Source organism: Bubalus kerabau, chromosome 22 (assembly GCF_029407905.1).
Source record: "Bubalus kerabau isolate K-KA32 ecotype Philippines breed swamp buffalo chromosome 22, PCC_UOA_SB_1v2, whole genome shotgun sequence".
NCBI classification, from domain to species: Eukaryota; Metazoa; Chordata; class Mammalia; order Artiodactyla; family Bovidae; genus Bubalus; species Bubalus kerabau.
The window spans coordinates 53531757-53557513 of NC_073645.1; the positions used below are offsets into that span (position 1 = coordinate 53531757).

The 25757-nt window shown below is 57.5% G+C and overlaps 1 protein-coding gene across 1 annotated transcript in view; it reads right to left on the reverse strand.

Moving 5' to 3' along the window:
• Nucleotides 1–2307: 2307 nt before the first annotated feature.
• The window catches only part of CFAP46 (cilia and flagella associated protein 46), a 99983-nt gene continuing 76533 nt past the window's right edge, over nucleotides 2308–25757 (reverse strand). Inside the window, exons 40-60 of the mRNA XM_055560336.1 lie at nucleotides 25156–25344; nucleotides 24205–24468; nucleotides 23624–23758; nucleotides 23281–23331; nucleotides 22792–22923; nucleotides 22540–22719; nucleotides 21946–22116; nucleotides 17578–17675; nucleotides 17104–17180; nucleotides 16305–16435; nucleotides 15999–16123; nucleotides 15190–15255; nucleotides 14466–14650; nucleotides 6853–6923; nucleotides 6672–6732; nucleotides 6567–6602; nucleotides 6008–6110; nucleotides 5328–5440; nucleotides 4337–4418; nucleotides 3499–3561; nucleotides 2308–2700 (exon numbers count right to left, since the gene is read on the reverse strand). Of these exons, the coding sequence (XP_055416311.1) occupies nucleotides 2316–2700; nucleotides 3499–3561; nucleotides 4337–4418; nucleotides 5328–5440; nucleotides 6008–6110; nucleotides 6567–6602; nucleotides 6672–6732; nucleotides 6853–6923; nucleotides 14466–14650; nucleotides 15190–15255; nucleotides 15999–16123; nucleotides 16305–16435; nucleotides 17104–17180; nucleotides 17578–17675; nucleotides 21946–22116; nucleotides 22540–22719; nucleotides 22792–22923; nucleotides 23281–23331; nucleotides 23624–23758; nucleotides 24205–24468; nucleotides 25156–25344 (2718 nt within the window). The 3' untranslated portion in view covers nucleotides 2308–2315. The remainder of the gene's footprint in view (nucleotides 2701–3498; nucleotides 3562–4336; nucleotides 4419–5327; nucleotides 5441–6007; nucleotides 6111–6566; nucleotides 6603–6671; nucleotides 6733–6852; nucleotides 6924–14465; nucleotides 14651–15189; nucleotides 15256–15998; nucleotides 16124–16304; nucleotides 16436–17103; nucleotides 17181–17577; nucleotides 17676–21945; nucleotides 22117–22539; nucleotides 22720–22791; nucleotides 22924–23280; nucleotides 23332–23623; nucleotides 23759–24204; nucleotides 24469–25155; nucleotides 25345–25757) is intronic.

Here is a 25757-nt window from a genome sequence, read left to right on the forward strand (position 1 = left end):
CTACAATAAAGCATACTGCTAAAAGAAACTCCGTATTTTAAAAATACGGAAACCACTATTTCCAAGATGTAAATTCAGAAACCAAGTTGAACTTTGAAGCGGGTGATTGACTAACAGAAACCGACTGGTCCCAACCCCGGCTGCTGGGAGCCCCCCCCAGCCCACCCCGTCCTGGGCGCCATGCTGTCTGGGGAGGCCGGGGCTCCAGGACGACCAGCTCAAGGTCGGGGAGCTGGTCTGGACTCTGGAGCCCAGCCTGGCCCCGAGCCAACTGCTGCTCAGGAAGGGGAAGGCTGGGTGGGGGCAGGGTAGGGATCTCCAGGGGACGCTGCCCCCGCCCCCGCGCCGGGGCGCCCCGTCACCCACCTGCGTCCTTTCTGGAACACTCACAGCTTGCAGGCCTGGCCGCCCTTTCTCAAAGGGCTGTGCACCGTTGGAATTACATTGTCTCCTATTATTACCAATAAATTCCAAGTGATCTTTTCTCTCCTTATAGTTTTTAGGGTTACATAAATTTCACCTACGCAGGTTTTCGTGCTTGAATATATTACAGAATGCCACTTGTGTTACAGCGGCTAATTGATACTGTGATTTGTCACGTTGCCGGCACATAACTCAGAGGGCGACTGAAGCCCCGGCTACATGGAGCAGCACTCACATTTCTCACAGGAGAGGCACGGCAGCAGGTGAAAAATGTGGCTCTGCGCGGATGAAGTATTTCCAGAAGCTTTTATCCTTGTTGTCTGGGTCGGTGCCAGCATCTTTCTTGAGGGAAGCTCGTATTTCCAATGCTGCTCCATTTGAATTTATTCCCTGGTCATTAGCGCTTTTTTAAAAAAAAGAAAAAAGAAAACGGGAACAAATATGCGTATATATTGAAGAAAAGAAAAAATCAAACACAAAAGAGGGGACTTGTCACTTCATTATAATCAAAGATGAGCTCTTAAAAAACTTCTTATGGTGAGTTAATTATAGATTCACAGGAAGTTGCAGAAACAGCACAGGCAAACCCGGAGCCCGGGCTGGAGCTGCGGCTGGGCGTGGACCTGTGTGCTGCAGGCCGCGCCACGGGGGGCGTCTGTGTGCTGTGTGTCTGTGTGCAGCTTCTGTGTCTATGCTTGTGTGCCTGTGTGTTTGTGTGTCTGTGTGTATGTCTGTGTTGTTTCTCTGTGTTTGTGTGTGCCCATGTGTTCGTGTCTGTATGTCTGTTGTGTGTCTGTGTGTGTCGGTGTGTGTGTGTGCATGTCTGCACGGCAGGGCACGGCGCAGTCTTCTCCCACATGTAGATCTGTGGCTCTGTCACAGCCAGGGTGCAGAATCCGCTTTGCCCCAAGGCTTCCGTGGGCCCTGTTCTCTCTGCTGTTCTGAGCTCAGAGGATGTTGTGTGAACAACATCACAGCGGGTGACCTTGGTGTTGGCTTCTCCACTCAACACGATGCCCTTGAGGTCCAGTCCAGCCACGGGTGGCTTCGTTTCCATCATGGGCGTCCCAGCAAGTAAAGGCACTGTCTGCTTAACCACTTGAGGTGGAGGCCTTTGGGTTGGTTCTAGTTTTTGCTGTAATGGGATGAAGCTGGCAGACACATTCATGCGGGTGTTTTTGTGTGAAGCTGTTTCCGTTCCTCTGGGACCCATGCGGAGGCTGGCTCAGGTGCTAAGTGCACACGCAGGTATGGAAACCTGCCAAGCTCTTTTCCAGAAGGGCGGCTCCGCTTCAGATCCCTTCCAGAGACACGTGGGAGACCAAGGATTCCTGGCGTGTTTGCTTTGCCATTTCCGGTCCCTTGATTCAGGGGAAACGAGGTCTTGGCCCCAGTCTCCCTGCTGGTTCCTCTGCCTGCCCCTGCCGCCAGCCTGTCCCCTCCTGGTCCCCACAGCCCTGCGGAGCTGGGTCTGCCCTGGACCTGTCAGAGCGCAGACCACGCCGCCTCTGCCACAGGGCCGGGACATCAGGGCTGCCAAGTCCCACACCAGCCACGCCACCAAGGCATTTGCAGTAGACACCCCAGCCCTTCCCATCCCTTTGGCAAAGCCCCACGGGGCCAATGGGTGAGGTCCCGGGCTGGGCCCCTGGGCGTCCTGAACACACGGTCACCTCTACCCAGAATGTGAGTCCCACTCCCAGTTGGAAAGCTGGGGCAGGGACGCCTGGGGGCTCAGGTCATGGCCACACCCTCCCTGTGAGTTTGGAGGTGCTGGCATCTGCGCCAGACGGGGGGCAGAACCAGGCTGGTCCCTACTTTGGGGGCACAGAAACACAGTTCAGAGGTGATGAAGCTGTTTATTGAAGCACTTGGACAGACCCATGTCCTCATTAGGAGCAAAGGCATGGAGGCCTGGGGCCCCAGGGAGAGCCTGGAGAAGCAAGGGCCCCCGGGTCCAGGCAGCTGTGGGGTAGGCCCAGGTACCCCCACCCGCCCCCAGAGACTCTCCACCCCCCACCACGGGGCCCTGGCTCCACGGTGGAGATGCACAGGCATTGCCCTGTGCAGAACGGGGTGGGGGCTCCGCTGCACAGCCTGGCAGGGGTCTCAGGAGGAGGCTGAAGGCCCCTGGGAGCGGGCCGGACGCCCCTCACACGATGGCCTGGTGCGGCAGCCCATACAGGACCGTGTTGAGGGTGATGGGGAGCCGCTCGGAGCCCTGCAGCTGTGGCCGGAGTGCCGCCGGCCGGTCCTTCCAGGCGTGCAGGGACTCGTCTGGGGAAAGCGGACGGGCGCGCGATGCAGGCTCACGGGGACAGACACCCGGGGCCAGCCCGACGGAGGGGATGGTGCCAGGCCCTGCCTTCCAGCACCGCCCAGGTGTGGACGCCGCAGAGCCACGGGCCACCCTCACCCGCTCGCCCGTGCGATTGCTGCCTCACTCACACACCCTCACACTTGCTCCTACACGCTCACTCACACACCCGCTCACACACTTGCTCATACACATACTCCCATACTTGCTCACTCACGCACACATTCACTTAGGCACACACACACTTGGCTCACTCATGCACTCACTCGCTCATTCAACAAGCATTTATTGTTTGGCAACGACCTCCCTGGCACTGTGGACCGTGGGATTTTAAACTTTAGGCTCTTCTGCACCCTGTATTTGAAGACCTCATGAGCTAGGCTAACTCTTTCTTAGTTACAGCAGATTCTTGCGTCAGCATGCTGCACTTGGGTTTTTCACACCAGAATCCACGTGGGCGCTGTCGCTACACGTGGATATTAGGGTTTCGTTTGCACTGGAGGATTGGGTGGGTTTCCTCCCCAAGAGCGCCCCGGGGGGCTTTTCAGGGTGTGAGGACTTGAGCCTTTTGAAGATAAAGATGTTCTAGTCATTTGCGTGTTTCTCCCTAAACACACTGGATGCCAGATTTCGCACAGGCTATGGGCTGTTGGAGGCTGAGGGTCCCCAGAAACAGGAGGAGTGAGAGCCCCCGAACCCCAGACCGAGGGGCTGGAGGAGGAGAGGCCATTGCTAGTTACCGTGGTGGGCAGCTTCACTGGCTCCCGCCTCCTGAAGCAGGCGGGTTGTTCTCCCGATCGGCCTGCCAACCGCCAACAGATCTAGAGAAGAATCAGCCCTGAGATGGGCCATCCGCCCCCCAGGCCCGGGGAGGCTGCGTGGCTGCAGGACTGCACAGCAGGACCGGAACCACTCACTTTCCCACAGGACCCGGGCCCGCATCGCGTTGTCCTGCAGGACCGTAGGCCACTGGCTCGCCACGATGCTCCCGACCCCCACCAGGCTCAGGAGGATGGCAGTCTCGACTGGCTCCTCCAAGGACAGCTGGAGTTCACTGCAGGGGACCAAGATCGTGGGCCGGCACGAGGGGCCCGGCCAGAGCCTCCCCGTCCACAGCCCGAAGAGCACCAAGTGTGGGACCCAGGAGATGGACTCACCGTCCTTAAGCTTCTTGAAAAGTCAAGATTCCACCCGCCCGCCCACCACCAGCCTCCCCACGCACACAATTAAGTGCCATTTAGCAAGAAAAGTCATTCCGGGGACCAGCACACTCTGGATGGCTCCCTGCATGGGGGGAGCCGCGAGGGGAAGCACCCCCCGCAGAGGGTGGTCTGCAGCCCCGCTGCCCGCAGCCCCTGAAGCCCTGGGGGGTGTGTGACGGGTGACGCGGGGTGCTGGAGCCAGATGTCCTCCCCACTGCCCCCTCTGTCTCCGGTCCCAAGCCCAGCTGCCCAAGGCTCCGGCCAGGCCTGTGGTCTGGGGGCAGGTCACAGCGGCCCAGCTGCTGTGGGGGGCAGGGCCAGTGCCCCAGATGGACATCCACCGCTCACACGCCCCCTGGGTCTCCCATCAGCTTCCAGAGGGGACCCCTGGCACCTCCTGCTCTCCGAGGACTCTGCGTGGCGCCGCACACTCTCGTAGGACTGGGCCAGGTCCAGCAGCACCACCATCTGGCACTCTGTGGTCACAGGCGGGACTCATCGGCGGGGTGCCCGGGGCGGGGAAGGGGGGAACCCTGTGGGCAGGGTGTCACCCAGGGCACAGGCAGCTGTGGAAACGCAGCCCCCTCTGCCCAAGGCTCGGACTTTGGTCCATTTTCTGGGCCACATGGGCAAGCTGGTCATTTGCCTTAGGGGCTCCACACCTTCATAGTCTCCCTAGGCGGCCAGGCCAGGCAAGGAGTGAGGGGCGGGAAGTCCACCCGGGGGGCCTACTGCATCTCCCGACCTGCAGGAGAAGTCTCAGCTCCCAGCTGCCCCCACGAGGCGGTGGCCTTCTGTGCCCACTGAAACAGGGCCCGTGTTGGAAATGGAGCACTTGGGTGTGGGTGTGAGAAAGCCCCATGGACGGAGGCCGACCCCCGCCCAACCTGGCTGTGGGCCGGCCTCAGGGGCCATCCCCAGGGGAGCCGACAGCACAGGCTTGGCTGGGGGTGACGTGGGGGCGGGGCACGGGGGCACCTGGGTGGGGCAGGGTGATGAGGTGCCAGTGGACAGCAAGGAGGAAATGGGAAAAGGGGCCAGAGCCTGCAATTCAAGCAGAAGAGCTGGGAGCGGGGAGAGTCGTGACCAGCACCTTCCAGAAATGCCAGCCCAGCCCTCCTGGACTCTGCATGCTCAGTCGTAAAGGGTGAACTGCCCCAACTCCAGAGTCTGGGCTCTCAGAGAAATGAAGGAGGGGGACGGAGGGCAGGAGGGGCCTCAGCCCCACCCCCAGGCCCTGCTGTGCGGTCCTAAAGCCCCCAGCCCTTCGTCAGAGGACGGGAGAGACCTGATAAGACACAGGGGGCGTGCTCTGTCCTTGTGCGAATTCGACCTGTGCCCCGGGCCGGTGGGTTTAGCAGAGAGGCGGGCCTCCGAGGTCTCACCTTCCAAGTTCATGGCGGCCAGCCTTTCCACTAATATGTGCGATAGGAAGTTCTCCATCCCGTAGAAGAAGAAGCCTGTGCAGCTGCCCAGAAGCTGCTCCCACTCGGCCTGGCTGCCAAGGCAAGAAGAGGGAGAGCGGGGTTGGGGAGGCGACGGGGCTCGGGCCGCCACCGTGAGCAGCCTGTGTCGCGGTCCGCTCCAGCCCTCCCCCGGGCGGTTACTCTGAGAAGCAGCAGAGGGACCTTCCTGCATCCCGGGAGCCCAGTTCCCCGAGGGCGTCGGCTGGGACGAGCCCGGCCCGCAGCTGGCCCCACGCTCGCAGGCCCCGCCCAGACCCCGCCACGGCCCCGCCCCGCTCAGGCCCCGCTCTCCACGGCCCCGCCCCAAGCCCCGCCCCGCCTAGGCCCCGCCCCGCCCAGGCCCCGCCCCAAGCCCCGCCCCGCCTAGGCCCCGCTCCGCCCCAGGCCCCGCCCTCCCAGGCTTCTTCCTTCAGGGCCCCGCCCCCGACACGCCCCTCGGCGAGGCCCCGCCTGGAGGCCCTTGAAGCCAAGCGGGTGGGCGCGCACCCGCTGGGCACTGGGGCTCTAGGCCCCTCCGGGCAGGGAGGAAGGGACTGAGGAAACAAGGGGTCAGCGCGGGAGGGGAAGGGGTCTCCCGTGGGCACAGCCCAGAGGCCAACCTGGGAAACTGCTTATTGCCCAGGTGCCCCGTCCATTTCGCAGTGAACGTGTCTCGGAATCTTTCCAAAATTTCCCGGGTCACGGAGACAGGAGTCAGCATTTCTGCAACCAGAATGGGATGGTGACAAAACGGGCGTCGAAGGTGCGGACACGGGGTGGCCCTTGGTGTGGCGGGCGCCCGGGGCCTGGCTCCTCACAGGCAAGGGGGCCCGGGGAGTGGAGGGGTGGCGCTCCTTCCCTCCTCTGTGAAGATATGAAAACCAGCTCAGCCAAAGAGCCAAGGAATTGTCCCAGAGCCGCGGGGGCGGCCCTCGGCCACAGGTCCACACGCGGGGGCGGCACCTTGCCAATTCAGGGGTCCCTGTCACACGCTGTTAACCTGCCCTGGCTGCAGACGAGAGTGAGGGCGGGTCTCGGAGCACATGGCCACCGCCCCCCTTCCCCGGGGCAGTGTAGCAAGAGCTGGCCCAGAGCCACATGGAGGCAGAGGCTCAGAGGCCAGCACCCAGGCCTGGATGGTCCCAGTGCTGTGGGTGGTCCCTGGCAGGGAGCGCTCACCTGGGCCTTGGGCCTCCTCATAGGGGTCCACGACAACTGGGCCTTGGTTAAGGAGAACTAGGCCCCAGGATCCGTGTCTGGGGTGGGTGAAGCATCAAAGGATACACTTGAAGCTGTCCGAGTCGACGAGGACGCAGTGGGAGGGGACGATCCGGGGTATGCTGCCCTGTGACGACAGGCAGGAGTCCCTGAGGGTGCGGCCTGCGGGCAGAGCTGACCCGCTCCAGCCAGGGGCCGGGCCTTGGGCTCCCCAGGCCTGGGGCTCAGTGGGGCCTGGACCACCTACCTTCCTGGCCTTCCGTATTGTGCCTTTCTTCTTGTGATCTTTGCCTCTGCTCTCCTTCTTCATGTTCCCCTCTGTTGAGATAGTAACGGGAAGTGGGGTCACGGAGCTAGACAGACGCACAAGGATTGACTGCACCAGACACCACTGCATGGTTAATTTTATATTATGTGACTCTCACCTCAGTGTAGAAACAAGTAGTGAGAACAGCTGGTTTTAATTTTGGTAAATCCGAAATGGCAGTAATTTCTCCAATGTAAAGGCTCCCAGGGTTGGGAAAGGCCTGGGCCAGGAGGTCTCAAGAAAGGAACAGTTGCCAGAGGCGCCCAGGCCCACACGCCTGACCATTCACACACCATGCTGGGCACCTGCCAGCGTCCGTGCCGCCTGGCGCACTCACCGCGGGCGGGGCACTGCTTGCTGGCTGCTCTGCCTCCTGAGAATGTACACCGTCCGCTCCCTGCCCGTCCCTCTTCTGGTGGAGGGAACTGACCTCTGCGGAGGCCTCCAGCTGAGCACAGATGTGAGCGCTGACGTGGGGGCGCTCTGCTGAGTCCTGACTTTACGGGGCACATGGGAGGCAGCCTGCCCTCCCTCAAGATGAGGTGTTCACTCCGCTCCTGGCTTGCTAAGAATTTCTGTTTTGAATACCTGCATCATCTGAGATGTTTATAGGTTCATTTTCCCTTTACTCTCTTCACCTGTGACATCTGTAGGTTTTAAGGTCAGACGGGGTGATGAAATGTTGTATTTTTCTTTCCTATTCCTAGGCAGCTCGGGTGTCAGGGTCGCCACTGACCAGCAGAAGATAGCCTTTTTCCTTCTACCTGGGAGATATGTACAGACTGACAAGAACGGTTTCTTGGAATTTTGGTAGAATTCAACAGAAAAAAAAGGTAAACCTGGTATTTTTGTGGGGGAATGTAAATCTGTTGATCGTTCTTTCTTGGCTATAAGGCTGTTGGGGTTTTCTTTCCTTCTTGAGTCTCGAGTTCTTTTCCCTAGGATGTTGTCCAAAATTTGCATAAATTTTTGAATATATTGCACAAAGTTGTTCACAATATTCTATTATTTTCAATCTCTGATGCTCTTTAGAATTTGTGTCTCTTTTATTTCTAATATTGTATATTTGTGCCTTTATTTTTTCTGGATCATTCTCACAAGAATGTGTCTATTTTATGAGGTTTTTTTTATTTTCTCAACCAACCAATGTTTATCTTTGGTTCTAATTTTGTTGGTGTCTGTTCATGTATTTTTTGTAGGCTTTCCTTTGCTTTCTTCATTTTTTTCTTTTGTTTTTTGTTTTTGCTGTTCTTGCTCTAACTTCCCGAATTAGATGCTCAGCATAAAGCCTCCAGCCCTTTTCCTAACATAAAGGTAAAAGATCCTTCTCAATTCTGCTATAATCCAGTCTTTTTGACATTTCTATGGTCGCTTCTTCTGAGTCCCATGAGCTATTTAGAAGTCACTGTTATAAAATTTCTAAAAGTATGGGGATTTTAAAAAAATCCATCTTTTGGGAGTTGATATCTGACCCAGTCACACATGGCCTCAGCCTGTTTCTCTAATTTCTAGACACAAGGTCCACGTGTCCGCGAAGCTGAGTTTAACTGTGTTGCTCAAAGCCTGTCTGTGCTCTTTCTGCTCATCCGACTTGCAGTGGTGGATGCGGGCTGGACTCTCCCATCTTGAGCGTGGGCCCCACAGTCTTGCCCCAGGTTCTTGCTACTTGTGCTTCCCACGTTGGGGGCTCTTTGGTCACTGAGTGATGGCCCTGCCCTGCGGGAGCCCGAGGCTACAAAGGTGGCCCCGCTGCAGTGAGAAGGTGGCCCTCTCAGTGGCACCCGGCACTTCTCTTGTCTGTTCCTCTGCTTTCCTGCTGCCGTGGCTCCTCTCTGGTCAGGAGTCTCTCGCTCAGACAGCACCTGACTGGCATGCTCTGGCTCACTCTGCCCTTAGTGGCAGGTGGGGCCCACTCACCTTTTTGGCTCACGATCCAACGGACGAGTCCCGGCACCTCGCCCCGTGTTCTGTGTGTGGGTCTCCGTCACTGGCCGCTTGTAACTTGACTGAGGTCTTGGTTCACCTGTTCTCTTACTCATTTCCCCTCTTTACTGGTTTGGAATTTATACACCAGTTGTCTTCTTTTCTGGTTAGCCTTAAAGGTTTGCCCTGAATAATTAACATTCAAAGAGCACTCCTGCAGCCTGAGGGCTCCAGGGTCTGAGAACTCCTCACTCTGGGGTGTGCAGAACCCTTCTTTCTATCCCCACTCAGCACTGCTTCGGAAGGCAGCTCGCATCCACGCGCTGTGCTCGCTGCGTTACGGTGGGAGTTTGCTCGAGTGTCGCTGCTGCTGTAACACATGACCACAAACGCAGGGGCTTCCACAACAGCTCCAGAGGCCAGAGCCCAAAAGGGGCCCCACTGCGCTAAAGCCGAGGCGTGGGCAGGGCTGGGTCCACCTCAAGGCTCCAGGCACAATCGGCAACCTTGCCTTTTCCAGTCCCTCCGTGCCCGCCCCCCGCCTGTTTTCAGGACCCTGGTGATGGCACAGGGCCACCCAGACAATCGGGACAATGTCCCCATCTCAGGATCTGTCACTAATCACACCCTGAAGGCCCTTTTATCATGTCAGGCCGCATCCTCTTGGGGCCTGGGGATCAGGAGAGGGACATCTCTGGGACGTTGCCCTGCGTCACCGCCGGATGCCCACAGGATGATCTGCTCTTCCAGACAACGCTGGCAATGCAGAGCAGAGCAGGAAGGCCCTCCAATAATGGTGTGCAGACAGCTGGGGCCTCACGCGGAAAAAAGAAAACTAAACCCTACCTCACACTGTACACAAAAACCAGTGTCAGATGGAAGGTAGGCAAAAGCATGAAAGGTGAAGAAAGAGACATACAGGACATCACAGAGTATCTTCATGGTCTTCAGGTAAGAAAATATATGTTTTATTTTAAGACCTCATAAGCATGAGGTGTTACGAGAAGATGGATACACTGGACTATATTCAAATACTTTGTTCACAGAGAGGTACCAGGCACAGGAGTGAAGAGACCAGCTTGAGGAAGATCACTTTAGACAAGTGATCAGAAAATGTATGCAGACCTAACGAGCAAAACCTGGAAAACCCAAGGCAAACACTGGCAAAAAACTAGAACAGATTCTCACAAAGGCATCAAATAGCCCATAAAATGTGAAAGGGGCGGGACTCCCAGCAGCAGGGGTGCAAATGGGCAGGGCTTGTTCCAGGCTCTGCCCGCCCAACCCACTCCTGCTCTTGCTCCGAGTGGGCCAGGAACCCGCGCTCTCTTCTGTCCTTAATTTCTGGCCCATTAGTGTCCTTTGATTTAAGCTGATTTCCTTAAAGAAGCATGTTTGGGGCCAGGCCTTGCATTTCCATTCAGGGAGGGGACCTTCACCTTTTGATCTGGGTGTTTTGACCTGCACGGAGACTGATTATTGGTGTGTTTGGGTGCAAACACACCATCTTGCTGTTTTATTTCTCTTTGTCCTGTCTGCTCTGCTCCATGTCCCCTCTTCCTGGCCTCTTCTGATCAGTCCTGCTGCTTTATGAGTCTGTTTCATCTTCTTCATCGTTTACTAGCTGTACGTTTCTGTCTCTGTGTGCAGTTGCTGCGCTGGTCGCTGGTCACGGTCGGTCAGCACACGACCCTCACCCCCTAGCCTTTGCTGCCCCACACGTGCCATTTATATAATACTGTAAACCCCATCACACATTGCTATTAATTTTTAATGTCAACATCTCTTAAAGAGATTTTAAATTAAGAAAAAGTTTTAACGCCACCCACCCCTTTCCAGCTTCTGGTGTTTATTCCTTTGTGTAGACGTGGACTCCTACCCTTTTTTCCCTGCCTGGAGAACATGCTCAGCCTTTCTTGTGGGGTAAGCAGGCCTGCTGGGAATAATTCAGCTCATCTGTTTCTGAAAAAGAATTTTGCCACTGTTCTTGAGAGTTATTTTTGAAAATGTCTACATTGATAGATATTTCTCTAATAATTTAAAGACGTCCTTCACTACTTGTGTCGTTTCAGTTGAGAAGCCTGCTGTGCCTCTTGTATTTGCTTCTTGGTACACAAGGTATCTTTTCTCTTTCAGTTCAGTTCGGTTGCTTAGTCAGGTCTGACTCTTTGCGACCCCGTGGACCGCAGCACGCCAGGCCTCCCTGTCCATCAGCAGCTCCCAGAGTTTACTCAAACTCATGTCCATTGAGCTGGTGATGCCATCCAAACATCTCATCCTCTGTCATCCCCTTTTCCTCCTGCCTTCAATCTTTCCCGGCATCAGGGTCTTTTCCAATGAGTCAGCTCTTTGCATCAGGTGGCCAAAGTATTGGAGTTTCAGCTTCAGCATCAGTCCTTCCAATGAATATTCAGGACTGATTTCTTTTAGGATGGACTGGTTGGATCTCCTTGCAGTCCAAGGGATTCTCAAGAGTCTTCTCTAACACCACAGTTCAAAAGCATAAATTCTTCAGTGCTCAGCTTTCTTTATAGTCCCAACTCTCACATCCATACCTGACTACTGGAAAAACCATAGCCTTGACTAAACGGACCTTTGTTGGCAAAGTAATGTCTCTGCTTTTCAATGTGCTATCTAAGTTGGTCATAACTTTTCTTCCAAGGAGTAAAGCGTCTTTTAATTTCATGGCTGCAGTCACCATCTGCAGTGATTTTGGAGCCCAAAAAATAAAGTCTGTCACTGTTTCCCCATCTATTTGCCATGAAGTGATGGGACCGGATGCCATGATCTTCATTTTCTGAATGTTGAACTTTAAGCCAACTTTCTCAGTCTCCTCTTTCACTCTCATCAAGAGGCTCTTTAGTTCTTTTTCACTTTCTGCCATAAGGGTGGTGTCATCTGCATATCTGAGGCTATTGATATTTCTCCTGGCAATCTTGATTCCAGCTTGTGCTTCATCCAGTCCAGCAGTTCGCATGATGTACTCTGCATATAAGTTAAATAAGCAGGATGACAGTATACAGCCTTGACGAACTCCTTTTCCTATTTGGAACCAGTCTGGTGTCCCATGTCCAGTTCTAACTGTTGCTTCCTAACCTGCATACAGATTTCTCAAGAGGCAGGTCAGGTAGTCTGGTATTCCCATCTCTTTAAGAATTTTCCAGAGTTTGTTGTGATCCACACAGTCAAAGGCTTTGGCATAGTCAATAAAGGAACTCTCTTGGTTTTTCAATGATCCAACAGATGTTGGCAATTTAATCTCTGGTTCCTCTGCCTTTTCTAAATCCAGCTTGAATATCTGCAAATTCACGGTTCACATACTGTTGAAGGCTGGCTTGGAGAATTTTGAGCATTACTTTGCTAGCATGTGAGATGAGTGCAATTGTGCGGTAGTTTGAGCATTCTTTGGCATTGCCTTTCTTAGGGACTGGAATGAAAACTGACCTTTTCCAGTCCTGGGGCCACTGCTGGGTTTTCCAAATTTGCTGGCATGTTGAGTGCAGCCCTTTCACAGCATCATATTTTAGGATTTGAAATAGCTCAACTGGAATTCCATCACCTCCACTAGCTTTGTTTGTAGTGATGCTTCCTAAGGCCCACTTGACTTCGCATTCCAGGATGCGAAGGTCTGGCTCTAGGTGAGTGATCACACCATCACGATTATCTGGGTCGTGAAGATCTTTTTTTGTACAGCTCTTCTGTGTATTCTTGCCACCTCTTCTTGGCTCTTTTCCCCTTGGCTGCTTGCAAAATACTCTACTGCTGGTTTTAATCACTCTCACTACAATGGTCCCTTTGTAGCTTTCTTTGTTTCTTGTGTTCGGATTCACTGAACTTCTTGGGTCTGCAAGATTGCAGTTTTCATGAAATTTGGGGGAAAGCTGCTGATTATGCACTCACATAATCCCCAGAGCAAGCTCCTCTGCAGGCACATCCAGTTACTGTACCTTGCCCAGCAGCTCACTGCTGCTCTGTTCTCCACAGTGTTTTTGTCCTGTTTTTCCCTCAGTTTGTTTTTTCAATCTCTTCAAGCTCACTAGGCTTCCCTCCTGCCATGCCAGGCTGCAGTAATGCTGCCCAGGGCATGTCTCTCCTCAGCAGAAGCTCAGTTCGGGTCCACGTCATGTCTTGCGCATCTCTGCTTACCGCACTCCCCCTCCCACCACCTCCCGCCACGCAGGCCGCAGGTCCAGGGCCGCCTAATGGTCTGCTGGCTGACTACCACCTGCGTCGTGTCTGCTTCTGCTTTTGACTGACTTTTCTTTAGGGGTCTCTGAAAGCAGGTACTTTTTGATTGGATGTCAGACATTTCACGGAGAAGGCAATGGCACCCCACTCCAGTACTCTTGCCTGGAAAATCCCATGGACGGAGAAGCCTGGTAGGCTGCAGTCCATGGGGTCGCTGAGGGTCGGACACTACTGAGCGACTTCACTTTCACTTTTCCCTTTCATGCATTGGAGAAGGAAATGGCAACCCACTCCAGTGTTCTTGCCTGGAGAATCCCAGGGACGGGGGAGCCTGGTGGGCTGCTGTGTACGGGGTCGCACAGAGTCGGACACGACTGAAGCAACTTAGCAGCTTAGCAGCAGACATTTCAGATTTTACCTTGTTGGGTCCTGGATTTTTTTTAATTTTGAAATTAAATTTAATTTTTACTTTTTAAAAAAATTTTTAAACCTTATTTTGAGACACAGTTAAGCTACCTGGAAACAGTTTGATGCCTTGAGGCATATTTCAGCTCTGGCGGCGGGACTGAAGCCGGCTCCCCTGGCAGAGGCAGCACCCCTGGCCCCTGTGCCTGATGCGGGAGCCATGAGCTCTTGTGTTTCCACACACACCTGCGCTGACTGGCTTGCAGCTGGGGACGGAGGGGACCCTCTGCGTGTCTCTCTTCCCAGGATCGCATGTGTCCCCAGCCCCACTCTGCTCACCTTGGGGAGACCGCTGGGCTCTGCCTGGGCCCCCCTCACCTGTGCAGCCTGAGACTCTCTCCAGGCGGAAAGCTGGGGCTCACCTGCCTGTCTTGGGGGTCGCTGGGCCCACTGCCTGGTTGCCAATATCTGCAAACTGGTGCTTCATGTATTTTTGTCTGGGTTTTCGTTGTTTCAGCTGGAAGGGCATATCTGGTCTCTTTCACCTCATTCTGGGTGAAAATAAAAGTCCAATCTCTTTGTTTTTAATGTTATTTGACATTTATCACAGTGAAACATACCTGGAAACCACAGGGCACAAATGGACAGCCTGGAGAGTGTTCACACGCCCTGCACGCTCATGGAACAGAATGTGACCATACCTGGCTCCCCCTGCGCCCAGGCCAAGCCAGGCCTCCCGGTCGTCTCCCTTGCCGCCTCTCACCATCTAACCGATGACCAACTATATCGTTGGCTGGTGAACACCAGTCCCGTCCTTAGAGACAGAAGTTTGTGAGGCCAGGAGGGAAGTTAGGGTCCTGCCTGGGGTACGTTGGCAGCTGTCAGAGCACTGGCTCATGGAAGGTGCTGCCTAAACACCTCCAACTGCGCCAGGGCCTCGAAAAGTGTGGCAACTTAGATAACTGCCTTTTCACAAGAGTTACACTCTCTTATCGTGAAAGCTGTCTACACGTTTCAGGTGTCTGCCGGGCTCTTACCTGGCTCCTCTCTGCGGAGGCGATTGCACAGCATCTGGAGAGAAAAGTCCCGTGACAGCGAGGAGACCAGCCCGTCATCGAACACGGAGAGCCCTTCCAGCGGCAGCTCCAGCAGATCCCTGTCCGCGATCAGGATGACGTCGTGTGCGGCCTCGGGTTGCACTGTGGCGGGGGGGACGCAGCTGCTACCGCCCCCTGGAGGCACAGACCCCTGCCCCTCACACCCCCAACCCCACCCCGTGAGGGACTTGGGGAAGAGGCTGAACTGGGCACAGTCAGGACCTGGACACAGCCCGGGTAGGGGGACAGCCTGTCCTCTGTGGTGCCAAGGGCCGCCCACGCTCCGTGGGCACTCCTGAGGCAGGTGCTGGAGCCTCGGCTCCTCCCACCAGGGAGCCCCTTCAGGGACAGGCAGTTGCGCTAGCCCCCCTCCCCGAGGACTGTCCGGAGCAGGCCACGGCCGCTGGGGCAGCTCCGTTAGAGGAAGGGTAGTGCTGCTCCCAGAACCCCGCAGCCACTCCAGCCGTCAGCCCCCGAGGGTGACGGTGACATCGCCATGGTCTCTGTCCCTCGGCCTGCCCAGGCGGGGCGCCTGAGGGCAGGGTGGGCAGCGGGGGGCTGCACGTGGCCCACCAGGGCACCGATCAGCGCCGTCCAGAGCGGTTTCTGCCAGCCTCCGTCCCACAGGCCAGGCCCCAGGCCCCGCTCACCCTGGGACAGGGACGCTTTCCTCTCCTTGTCTTTGCCCTTGGTTTTTCCAGAATCTGCAACAACCATGGGGATTGGTGCTCTGAAAGCAAAGGCACAGATTCAGGTTGAAAAAACCCATGAACACCACTGAGAAGGGGCAGTGAGTCCTCAGGCGGCACGTCTCCAGGGCAGCATCAGGGCACGAGGCTCCCCATGCTCCCTGCTGGGGACTCGTCTCCCGAGACCGGGGCATGGACATGAGCACATTGGAATCAGGACACTCTGACCTGCTGGCCAATCAGGGAGTCCATGCACTGACCCCTCCAGCTTCCTTCCCCCCCAAACCCAGATCCACAGGGCCGGGCCCTTTGCCAGGCTCTCCCCTCCCACCACACTCAGACTAGAGGGCAGCGGGGCTCCGCGTGGCAGGGACGTCCCCCAGAAAAAGTCTGGGGTGGGGCCAGACTTCCCCCCGACAGCAGGCAGGCAGAGCCCAGCTTGTGTCTCCGAGGGCCTGTGCTCTCTCCAGTTCAGTCCGCCGCCCAATTCCGCACAGAAAGAAGCCCGTGGCTGAGGCCTCAGAGTCCCCAAGAGGACACAGCTCTGCCCGCCCCCACACCCACAGCCAGCCGCTCAGCTAGCCGCGGGGCTCGGGGGCGGAGGCTGAGCTGGCTTTTGCATGGAGCCCCCTGCCCGCCCACCCTCGCCCTGGGCGTCACACTGCTTGGGACCTGTGCACACCTGTGGGGACAGAGGGACGCCGTGCCCCTCCGCCCCCAGGGTTCCAGCAGTCTGGCTGGAACTCCGTGCCTGAGCCCCTCGGGAGGCAGCCCTGGGCAGTACCTGGGCTCCGGGGGGCAGCTGAGCAGCGGGAACAGCGGCTGCAGGTACTGCTCCATGGACTTCAAGACCGCCTCGAACCTCGGCAGCGCACGGTCCTCCCCCATCGGGTGCCCACCTTCCGACTCCTCCTCAACCCAAACAACCGCGGAGGTCAGAAGGTGTCAGAGGGGACCCTGTCCCCAGGCGGCCAGAGGGAAAGGGCCAGACCCTGTAGGCGACCCCCAGGAAAGGCCCCGTTCAGAGCCAGGGCACCCTAGCCTGCAGCACTATTCTGGTCCCCGCCCTACCCGCGGGCTCGGGTCTCACCAGGCCAGCGCTCAGGGCCATGTCCCCACTGTAGGCCTCGGCCTGGGCCTGCTCCCGGAACTGCTGGATCCTGGCCAGCAGGCGGGAGAAGTCGGCGGGGCTCACGGCCACCCGAGCCACCTTGCAGGAGCCTGCAGAGACAGAGGCACGTCCCCACACTGGGCCTCGCAGACTGCCCTTCAGGCCGAGAGCACTGCGGACGGAGCCCTGTGCACCACCAGACTTGATGGGGGGTGGCAAGCTATGGGCAAAGCTTTGGGACCTTCCCCAGGAGTCAGCACCAGAACCCCGCTGGAGGGGGGACAGCCAGAGAGGTTGGGAAGGAAGGCAGACAGAAACTCGGCCTCTGCAACGTGCCAAGGCTGCTCTGCAGACACAGTGAGGGGCCAGCAGGGAGCGGGGGGTCGGTCCCCCGGCAGGGGACAGGTGGCTGGTACCACTCCTGTTGACGTTCAGGAGCGGGGACAGGCCCTCGGGGCACCAGGAAGTAGCCAGGGGTCCTGGGACAGAGCAAATGGCTCTCTATCTGTGGTTGTAAATGAATGGGCAGGTGGAATGAAGTGCTGAGGCTGAAGAAGGAGCTGGAGAGGGAATGTTGGGGGGGGGTCTCCCCAGTGAGAGGCACATGGGCCAGGCTCTGCTGCTTCCACCTGATGCCCCCTCCCTACCTGGGAAAGATGCCTGGATGGGGGCTGGCAACCCGGGGAGGGGGGTGGTGGAGAAGTCTCAGGTCTCCGTCTGTCCCGCCCTCCCAGGGACGCCCCCACTCCACAGAGGACGGTGCTGTGCCACGACTCACCCCCTGTCTGGAGTATTCTGCCTTTGGCAGCAGGGATGGACTTGGGTTTGTCGTAGGAGGCGCCGTACAGATGGGTCCTGTTGGCAGGACAGGGTGGGGTCCCAGAGGAGCCCAGAAGAGGCAGACTCGGTGCCACCCCCCCGACATGAGGCCCTTCCTTGAACCTCAGACAAGTCAGGACATGGAGTCACACAGCACCCCACCCCCCCGCCCCGCTACCCAAGGCCGGCAGACCAGGGGTTCTGCTGCACTTCAACCATGCCCTTTAGGCCAGGGCTGTGTGCTGGCAGGATGCGGCACTGTGCCCAGCCCCCCGCCGTCATACCCGTCAGCCTGGGCACCCTGGCAGAGGGACGGTCCACCCACACCATCCCAAAGGGCGGCCCACCCTGGCCTGTGCTGTGTCCACAGCGACCGCTGGAGCAGGGGGCAGGGTCCTGGGGAGCAGCTGGGGGACAGGGGAGAAGGCCTCACCTGTCCCTGCAGTGGTGCAGAAAGACGATCCGTATTGTGGGGGGAATGTCATTCAAGAGGTTAAAGTGCTGTTCGGTGACCCCGAGGTTTTGCCAAGCCTGCGGGTGACACTCGGGGTCAGTCCGGGCCGGCGGCCGCCGCCAGGGGGCAGCAGAGGCACGCGGACCTCGCCGCGGGCACCGCCGGGAAGACACGGACCCAGCGCCGCGGAGGGCCCGGCGGCCCCGCCCCTCCGCTCCGCGCGGCGCCTCCCCCAACCCCCAGCAGACACAGGCCCGGAGGCCCGCAGTCTCCCAGCCGGTAGGTGGTGCGGTTCAGCCCCTTTCCTGCGGGTCTGCAGCAGGAGCCACAGGCAGCCCGCAGACCACCCCCAGAGAGGAGCCGCTCACACCCTCTCCCCACTTTCTGATGAAATGAGCTTCAGGTTTGCAGCGACTGACCAGTGTGCACACTCAGGTCCATTGCAGGGGGCGCGGGGAACGCCTGTTCCAGCGGAGCAGACGGAGCGAAGCAGGGGGAGACCGTGCGCCCCAGTCTGGGGGATGAGTTACAGGGGCCAGACCTCCTCCGCTCCAGCGGCCACGCCCAGCGTCCGGGGTCCCTCCAGGCTGGCACCCGTGGCAGCTGACCCTGTTGCCCTTTACGCCTGCAGTGTCCCACGGGGGAGCCACAGCCTCTCATCCGCCTGTGGCCAGTGGGCACTAATACTGCTGTGACGTCTGTCCTTGGGGACCACAGCCCGCAGGGAGAGTTGCTGAGTTGAACTCACTTCCCAAGGGGCTACGTGCGGACGGAGCCTACCCCCACCCCCACCGGGGCCCTCTCCTCTTCAGCCCTGGGTGTTTTCCGCCCCTCTGGTGGACGTCCAGTAGCACTTGGGCAGGGTTTTAAGTTTTGCGTTTCTCTGATGACCAGTGAAACGTTTTAAAAGTTTACTGGCCGTTTGGGTATCTTCTGTGACAGTCCAGCCTTGTGAATTTCCTCTATTGGAAGCTCAGTCTTTCTCTTCCTGAGAGCGGGCCGCCTCCTTTCTCCACACAGGATTCCAGCTCCCGGTCACTCCGGGAGTGTGCTGGACCTCTGAGCTCTGCCTTTGACTCCTGGGCTGTGGTTCTGATGAACAGAGGTTCTTCACGTCCGTGCAGTGCAGCGTGTAGTAAGTACCTGCTTCCTGGTGATGAGGAGGCTCGTCTCCGAAAGCGGCGTCCGCGAGCTCTGCTGTGTCACCTCCTCAGGGGGAGGCACCGTCCCCTCCCCGCCCAGCAGTCGCCCTCGATGTGAGTCAGGCGTGCGTGGCGGGCCTGTTCCTGGCCTTTCTCTGTCGTCTCTTCCGCCGCTTCAAGCAGGTCCTGCTATCCTGTTTCAGAAGCTGGCACTTCCTTACATCCCCCAGACGCGGCTGCCTCTCTGCTTAGTCAGTTCTTTTTGAATTTTCCTTAGAGACGTTTGTGGTTTTGGGGGTAGAGACCGTGTGTCTTTTATTGGGTTTTCCTTAGGTGTTTGATTGGTTTTGATGGCACTGAAAACGGTTATTCAGACACCGTCGCTGCTTGTAACTGGCGTACGGAGCCGCAGCCACGGCACAGCCGGCAGCCGCGGCCTCCCACCGTCTGCATGTTGTGTCTCAGAGACGCTGACTTTTGAGGCCCACAATCACGCTGACTGTGAGTACAGGTTTACTTCTCCCTTTTCAATGCTTCTGCCCTTTATTCCTTTTTCTAGTCTAACTGTTCTATTGAATAGAAGTGTGATAGCTTTCTTGTGTCATTTCAACTCTAGGAGAAAAGTTTTCAGAATTTTTCTGAAAATTAATGTATAGTATGATCTTTGCTATAGAGTTTTAAAGATATTCTTTATCAAATTAAGGAAATTATTTTCTTAGTAACATGGAAACATACATTACCATATGTAAGCCAGAGAACCAATGGAAACTGCTATGTGACTCAGGGAACTCACACCCGGGCTGGGTAACCACCTAGAGGGGTGGGTGGGGAGGGAGGGGGCGGGGCAGGGGTAAACCCTTGGCCGATTCATGTTGGTGTTTGGTAGAAACCAGCACAACGCCGTAAGGCAATCACCCTTCAATTACAAATAAATAAAATTATCTCCTATCTTGATTTTTTGAAATCACGGGCTGGTGTTGAATTTTGACAGTTTTTCTGCATCTATCAAGATGGCCTTATGATTTTCTCCTTTTCCTCCTGTTAATACGGTGGACTATATTGAACGAGTTAAAATACTGGACTGCATGGTGCACAGCATCTGATCCTCCTGCATTATCCCTTCACAGTCGCTGGGCCTTCTGGCTGATACTTTGTGTCCACGGCGATAAGAGATTTTTCCCCGCATGTGAGGTCCTCGCTGGGTCTTCAGTATGGAGGCTCGTGGGGCCTCTCTGAAGAGAGTCAGGGAGTGTTCTTCTTGCTCCTGGTCCCTGAAGGATCATTTCTTCCTTCAGTGTTTGGGGGAATTTGTTGGTGAAGCCAACTGGGTCTGGGACTGTCTTTGTGATGGTGTTAAGGCTTCACTTCTTGAAGAGAGATTAAGTTATTCAGATTTTCTATTGTCAGCTTTGGTAGGTTATATTTTTTGAGGAATTTGTCCATTTCATTCAAATTGTCAAATTTATTAGAGTAAGGTTATAAAAACAGTCTCTTATTAGTTTTTCGATGTCTGAAGGATCTCATGATGTCATATCACCTATCCTGAAATTTCTGTCTTTTCTTCGTCAGGTCTTCCTAAGTGTCTATCAGTTTTACTATTGGCAGTCCGCCCCTGGGAACCCATTCTTGCTGTTACCGATTTCCTCTGCCGGAGGCGTGATTTAATTTCATGGTTTCTGTTGTTCTGTCTCTCACTTGTTTTCCTTTTTTCTTAAATGTTTTTATTCTAGCTTCTTGAAATCAAAGTTTAAATCAGTTTTTTAAGGCTTTCTTTTTGTACTCAAGGGTGTATTTTTCCCTAAACCCTGTTTTAGACAAGGCTCCTAGGTTTTCATATATAGTATTTTCATTCTTTAAGTCAATTTAAAATATTTTGTAAATTCCATTGTCATTTCTTCTCTGACCAATTGATGATGATAGACATACTGTTTAATTTCAAGGAAATTGCATTTTTTTTTACATGTATCTTTTAGTTATTGATTTATGTTTTAATTTCCTTGTGGTTAGAAAACAAACTCTGAGTGATTTCAGCACTTGGCATCTGCTGAGGCATCCAGCGGCCAGTGACGGTCCACTTGGTAGAGGTTCCACACACACCTGGGGGGGGCAGGTGCGCCTGCTCCTTCCTGGCTCCTCGTTCCATGAACATCGGGCCATGTCCGTGCAGGCCTCCTGCACTTGGGGACGTTCCCGCACACTTCTGCAGGTTGCTGCCGATTCATTTTCTCTTTCTACCAGCAACTGCCAGGATGGGTCCAGCCTCCCCACGGAGCCGAGGATCTGTCTGCGGCTCCTGTTTGAGTCGGTTCTGTTCACACATTTGAAGCTGTGTCTCTGGTGCTCACGGGCTGGGGACGCGGGTCCCCGCTGACTGGCCGCTGGGGCGTCCTCTCCAGTACCGTGTCTCAGCAGAAGACTGCCGGGCTTTCAACTGATGAGTTTTCCCAGGGTTTACAGACTGCCTCTCACCTCCTCCAGGCTGGCCCTGCCCTGCAGGAGAGGGGATTCCTGTCCCTGGGTCACGGCAGGGCTCTTGGCCTGGAGACATTTCTGGGGTGTCACATGGGAAGGCACTGGAGGCCAGGGCTGCCGCTAACACCCCCGGCACACACAGTTACGGCCGTGCACAGAGAGTCATCCCATCCCTACTGGTCAGAAGGAGAAAGGCAGCCTGGATCGAGGGGTGCGAGGTCTGCCCACACCAGCGGCCATGGAAGCCCCACAGAGGAGGAGGGTGGGCTTGACCAGAGTGTTCTGGCCTGTTTTCTGTATTCAATTTCATCAAGTTTACTTTCTTTAGTTTCCAATTCATATTTGCTAGTCTAAATAAAAGAGGAGGTTCTATTAGCTACCATGCTCTGCAAATTTCTTCCAAAATTAAATTCTAAGACTTGGCTGAATATAAAACATTTCCTCAAACACAGCATGAACTGAAATGGACCCCCCTAGAGCCCCGTCCTCCCGATGGTCCTTCACGACCTTCGCAGGTCTGGGTGTCTGTACTGTGAGTTTGCAGAGTCCAGCCAATGCTGAAGGTGAGCTCTCTCCCCGCTGGGCCCATGAGAAGCTGCAGCTCAGAGATGGGGAGTGGCTCTCCCAGAACCACACAGCAAGCGGGAGGCAGGGCCGGGATCTGCACCTGGTCCGAGGGCATCTGCAGAGCTGCGGGGCGGGGCAGGCTCAAGGGTGGCCTCGGCTGGTTTACCTTGGATATGGCGGCCAGTCTCTGCTCCACGCTGGCACACAGGTTGGTGGACGTCCTCTCCTGGCGCCTCAGCCTGTCCTGAAGCTGCAGCAGCGCAGCCAGCTGTGAGCTGCTGGTGTTGGCTGTGGCGGCGAGCAGGACATCGCGCATCCTCTCAGAGGCCGAGCAGCTCTGAAACAGACCGCGGAGGCTGCCATGGGGGCCTGGGCACTGTCCGTGGCAGGTGGGCACCCAGGCGCTCCTCCAGGTGGCTGGCACAGCCTAGAGGCCGGGTGAGGCGGCCTTCACCGCTGAGCCCGCGGGCCTGCCGGCTCAGGACGCAGGGAGGAGAGTGCTCTGCTCTCCCGAGCCCCAGGAACACAAGCCTGGGGGCTTCCGCTGCTCGTGCGCCCACGGGAACTGCGATGGGGGGCCGGGCCCCCTTCTCCAGGTACCTGGGGTGCCTCCTCCAATGAGCACTGTCCTTAAAGCGGAGCCCAGTCGTAGCCTGGTGGGTGGGGCCGCCGGCAGAGGGAGCACCGGGGTCTCCGGGGGCCTCCCTCTCCCCAGTGGCCAAGGGGGGGCCTTGCAGAAGGGGCCCAGAGCAGAGCACACCTGAGACAGCGCAAGGAACTGGCAGGCGGTCGCGGGCTCCAGGATGCCTATGCACTCCACCATCTCCAGGCTGGCGGCCGCAGCGATGTCCAGGAGGTTGCTGCCCAGGGCCCCGTGCAGGCACTGCAGCAGCACCTCGGACGCCTGGGCCAGGTACTGCTGGGCCAGCACCACCCTCCTCTGCGGGGGGAGCTCAGACTCAGGCGGGCTCTGCGGGCCGGGCGGCCTGGCGCTGGGCGGGGGCCGGCGTACCCTCTGGTCCCAGCCCTTCCTCCGCTCCTCGGGGGTGGCCCTGAAGGACGGCAGTTCACTGTAGAGCCCTTCATGTTCTGGGTCCTCCTGGTTGACCTCCAGACCCCTGAGGCTGCTCAGCTCAGCGGCCCCCTGCGGAGGACACCCCTCCAGTCAGTGCCTGGGGCAGTGTGGATGCGCGTCTCGGCAGGACCCCTCGGTGAGGGGTGCGGCAGGTCAGCTGCAGCCCATCCTTCGCTGATTTAGGTGACCGGTGGGGGCCTGGCAGAGAAGCTGGCACCTAGCAGGTGCCGCAGGGAGGAGCCTTGGCATGCCCGTGGGGTGGCCTTCTGTGCCGCGCCCCTTCAGGCTCTGCAAATACCCTCCCTCGAGCACCAGGCCTGGGGGAGCCGGGTGCCCATCTGCCCCAGGGGCCCAGGGGCCAAGGCTCCTCTTGTCTCCTCTGCAGGACAAGGCACCCTGAAGGGGTCCTTGGGAGGCCAGAGGGACCTGCTTGGGGGGCAGCGGGCCCAGGAGACTCAGATTGGGGGAGCCCTGGGTCTGCGAGGATAAGACAGAGATGGGTAGCCCCTCCGAGCGGGCGTGTGGTGAGCGCAGCTTCCTTGACGGACGCCCGCTCACGAGGCGCCACATGTCTGGTCTGTATCTACCTGACTCAGAGCCACCTTTTCAGGTGCTCAGTGAATACCAGTTGAATGCAGGGCCACAATGCCACAGATTCCCCCAAACGTGAGTCACGTCTTAGGGCCTGGAGACCCGGATGCCACCAATTCCCCCAAACGTGAGTCACGTCTCAGGGCCTGGAGACCCGGACAGCTGCCACTGAGCTGACCCCAGGGCTGTGCACCCGGCCAGGTCCCTGGGGCCGGCCTGGCTGCAGCTGGGCAGGTGCCTTCTGGCATCTACAGAGGCATTTAGGACGACGACCAGGAGCTCCCACGGTGGCGGCTGTCACCAGAATCCCTTCCTAGGGGCAGGGGCTTCCTCAGGGGCACCAGGCCTGCAGGGCAACCTGGCAGGGGTGGGTACTGAAGAGAAGAGGGCGGTCCTGGGTGCACTGGCACGGCTGTCGGGAGGAGGGCTTCCCTGGACCGTGTGGGTGGGTGGGGGCGGGGAGTGGGGGGTGGCAGCGAGAGTGGGCAGGACCGATCCCTGGGTAGGGCAGGGGCCCGGTCCTCAGGCACAGAGCTGCTGGGGTGGGGGAGGCGCCAGGAGCCACCGCCCAGGAACACCCCCATTTGGGGCGGGGGTGGGATGCTCCACATAGGACGGCCTGTCCTGCTTGCCCCTGCTCCCTCTCGCATCCTTCCTCCGGGGGTCAGGCCTTTGGCCTGCCTTTTCCTCCCTCCACAGCCCACACCATGCTTCTTCACCCCAGACAATTCAAGGCTTGTTTTCTACCCCAGTTCTTACAAAGATCCAGTGAGCTCTGAATATATTTTTGTTTTTTAGGCCTAAGCGGTCAGTCTGGGAGTCAGCAGAACGCACCCAGAGGCTCTCCTCCCAGGAGCAGGCGGGCAGCAGGAGGTCCCAGTTCTCAGCCAGCAGGCGCAGCGCCTTCCCGGCCAGGCCCAGGAGCCGCGGGTGAGGCTCCTCGCACTCCGTGCTCAGCGACTGCAGGCTCCCCAGCTGCGCCAGCACCACGTGCGCCAGGCTGTGCTTCAGGTTGAACCACTTCTTCAGGGACACAAACCACCTCAGTCAACAAGGGCCGCCGCTGCTGCCCACCCGGGCCCCACCCTCCAACAGCCCTGCAATGTGGCGAGGGTCTCCAAGGCTCAGGTGCTGGGAGGTTCTAGAGTCTGCTGAGGAGCCTCAGTTTGGGGCAGGTTGACAAGGATGGGAGTGGGTGATGGGCAGGGAGGCCTGGTGTGCTGCAGTCCATAGGGTCGCAGAGAGCTGAACGTGACTGAGCTACTGAACTGAACTGAACTGACAAGGACATGAGTTTGTACTGAGTTCCATTTAGGACTCATTTGGTTCATTTAGTTACGTCAAATTAATTGGGTCCACACTTGATGAAATCTGAAACAGTCTAAGAACAGAACACATTTTCCTCAGAATCGTTCTGCAGATGTAACTCATCTTTTTAACAGATGGCAGCTCACCTTTATGGACAGCTTCCTGTGGCGACACAGCCGTCAGAGCACCCGCCTTGGGAAGGGGCACCTCCCCCAGGCAGACCCCGATCTCATTAGCCAATTAGACGGGCCTTTTTGGGCTGCTGGGAGCTACCGGGGCAGAGAACCCCTCTGCTCAGAGATCTCGGGGGACGTTTATGAACCCCGACCTTCTGGGTTCCCAATAGCTGGTCAGGCACACGGTGGGGGGGGGGGGGGGCCAGCGCGTGTCCGGGGACGTTACCAGGCCGACAGCGGTGTAGTCACTGGGGCTCTGCAGGAAGTCGGACAGCAGCTTGTCCGTGGAGCTCTGCTCCAGCTGCCGCTGCCGGGCGTCCTCCCAGGTGAGCTGCAGCGTGTCCAGACAGCCCTCCACGAGGCTGAGCCTGAGGTGCCGCAGTCTTCGCATCAAAGGGCTGCTGACATTCTGTAACTGAGGGGTGCGACCATCAGGGCGGGAACCACCGCCTGGGCAGCCCGCCCGCCAGGCCCCGCCCGCTGCCAGGCCCCGCCCACCGTCGGCCCCGCCCACCCTCTCCCTCCGCTTCTCCCTCCTAGGCGAGCCCAGCCCACCGCCCCGCCCCCGCCACGCCCACCGCCACGCCCACCAGTCCCCGCCCACCGTCAGGCCCCGCCCGCCTCTCCCTCCGCTTCTCCCTCCTAGGCGAGCCCAGCCCACCGCCCCGCCCCCGCCACGCCCACCGCCACGCCCACCAGTCCCCGCCCACCGTCAGGCCCCGCCCACCCTCCCTCCGCTTCTCCTTCCTAGGCAAGCCTCTCTTCCGGCTCGGCTCGGTCAGTCAGTGGCTCTTCCTGATTTTACGTAATGGAACCGCAGAGCACGTG